This window comes from Penaeus monodon, chromosome 5 (genome assembly GCF_015228065.2).
Source record: "Penaeus monodon isolate SGIC_2016 chromosome 5, NSTDA_Pmon_1, whole genome shotgun sequence".
Classification (NCBI taxonomy): Eukaryota; Metazoa; Arthropoda; class Malacostraca; order Decapoda; family Penaeidae; genus Penaeus; species Penaeus monodon.
The window spans coordinates 12,385,337-12,387,836 of record NC_051390.1 but is presented as its reverse complement, the minus strand read 5'-3'; the positions used below and the strand labels follow the sequence as shown (position 1 = coordinate 12,387,836).

At 46.6% G+C, this 2,500-nt stretch overlaps 1 protein-coding gene across 6 annotated transcripts in view; it reads right to left on the bottom strand.

Annotated features, from left to right (window-relative positions):
* LOC119572983 (tyrosine-protein kinase Btk29A-like) overlaps nt 1–2,500 on the bottom strand; it is a 97,593-nt gene that overhangs the window by 19,772 nt on the left and 75,321 nt on the right. For 4 of the 6 annotated variants that reach the window (XM_037919958.1, XM_037919961.1, XM_037919960.1 and 1 more), the window contains one exon: nt 1,658–1,702. The exons of the other annotated variants lie outside the window; for them this stretch is intronic. In XM_037919958.1, coding sequence (XP_037775886.1) covers nt 1,658–1,702 — 45 coding nt within the window. The remainder of the gene's footprint in view (nt 1–1,657; nt 1,703–2,500) is intronic. 6 annotated transcript variants of the gene reach the window in all.

Genomic DNA, 2,500 nt, shown 5'->3' with positions numbered 1-2,500 from the left:
GGCTCTTCCGCTAATTGTTGTAATCAAAGGATATAGCGCCCACACCCTTAATTCATTTAGGAATCCGAAACAATAATTACAATCTTTATGCCCACTTCCTCTAAACATTCAACATCAAAAATTGTCTTCAGCGCTTTATAACACAGGCCATGCTGGTGCTCATTTTATCTGCAAATGGCTGTTTTATCTCCCCGCGGCAATCGAGCCGTACGTGATACGTCTACGCGACGGGGCAGGAATCGCCTGGCGCAGACGGACTACGCGGCGTTCGCTTCCCTCAGCGCCGGTGGCCGTGGGGAATCGGGTAGACCACAGACCGCAGCCCTAAACTCCCCTGATGCGCCCCTGTTGGGACAATAGGCAGCAGAGTATCTTATGCAAAGGCTACTCGGGTCGGACGTCATTTCAAGGCGAATGTTTGACTGCTTTATTTTAGTCTTGGGCACTTTCATTCCTATTTGTAAATCGAGCGTGTGGATTTTTGTGATGCACGCATGCACGTACACATACAAATACCTACACAAACACACACACACACACACAAAAGAAAGAAAAAAACATACATATACACACATTTACACACACACACACACACACACACACACACACACACACACACACACACACACACACACACACACACACACACACACACACACACACACACACACACACATTATATATATATATATATATATATATATATATATATATATATATATATATATATATATATATATATATATATATATATATATATATATATAACGCTGCCACATGCAATGTAGCACTTCATAAGTAAGTCTGGTAAAGGCTAGACCGTCACTGGATGAGTAATCACATCTAGGCGTCCCTTCCAGCGCTACCGCTTTTATTGAGCGGTTGCGGGCGCCTAGAACCATCCTAGAGTGACGCCCAACATCGCTACCCGAGCAAGACGCAACTGGAGGCCAGGCGATCAGGTGACTGGGTCGCTCTTCGGCGCCGCAGCCATTCCGACTTCATTTTCCGTGGTGCTCGAAAGTTTTCTTTTCTTTAGTAGTATTTCGTGTATCCACGAAATACCGCGCTTTTCAAATCATACGGCGGAGAGCGTGCGCTCTTGCCAACGCATAAAACTCGAAAGGCCCCCGCGAGATATATTTCCCGGGCACAAAGCTGCAGGACAGCAGCAGGTCGCGAAGGTCGGCGGTGCCTTTTGGCCCAGCCCACGGCCCGTTTACGAGGAACGCTCCGAAGGGAAGGGCCGCCCACTCGCACCAGGGGGTTAAGTGCTGCCGCCCGTCATCTTCTGGACGCCAAGAACTCCAAAATTTCCCGCACAAATACCGGCCATTTGAAGGGTTCTCCATGACGCATCCACCTTCGCGAGCGATCGGCGGCTCGGAACGACGGCCGAGGAGGCAAGTCTCTGGCTCCCTAGCGCTCGAGGTTCGCTCCGGCCCAGTACCATACGGACACAGTTGAATAGAATGAATATAATATAATGGTTATCAAATGTGTAAGTAAATAACAAGCTACATGACTCACCACTGGGATACATGTAATATTAAATGCATTAGTACAAGTTTTAATAAACTGTTGACAAAAAGCAAGCATTAGTTTGATATAGAAGCCAACAAAGTATGCATGAAGGAAAAGAGGAGCATTAACTTACCCGTTCGTGAGGATGCAGAAACAGCCTGCCACCACCTGGATTGACCTAAAACACACGGTCACCAAGAGTTAGAGCCGAAGAAAAAACGGATATCTTTAGAGAGATCGAAATGTGCACGTCAGGGAGGTCAGGGGGGGGGGGGCAAGAACATAAAAACAAGTTAACAAGTAAACACTAAGGAAATTAGTAAACAAGGAAGTTCATTTTCCCTGAAGCGACACACACCTGAACCATGTGCAGATACATATACAGTGAACACTAGAACATAAGCTCAGTCTACAAGTGCTAACACTAATACATAACAAAGTTCAGTCAGTCATTACGTGGCTTTAAGCACATCCTACATTCACAAAAGAGACATTCAAATTAACTTTTTAAAGATTACTAAAAAAACAACATTGACGGAACCTGAACACATCTAATGCAGTAAGAGATTGGCAGCTTTACTCAACATTTAATACACCCAAGGTTATAAAACTAAGCGTTCTGAAAGGTCATTTTTGGCTTCTGGAATTTGGAAGAGGTTGAAAAACCCGCATCTATACCTCTGAACTTTTCGCACACACGCAGTTTTTCCTCCTCGCTGTTCGGCGAAGTCGAAAATCAGGGACAGAGTTTATGAGTGTCTGCCACTAGTCTGCCCGACCCTCACTGTTCGCGTCATTTTCGGGTGGCCAGCGAGTCGCCGGTGGCCACAGCGCCATTCGACCGCCCCATTGCCCTTTCGCCTCGCCTTCGCCGCCCTTAAAAAAAGCTGCCAGTTGCTCATTCACAGGCCTACTTCCCTATACGCAATCGCTTCCCCGTGCGCAGTCACGGCCTGCAGCCATTCCTCTGTTTACA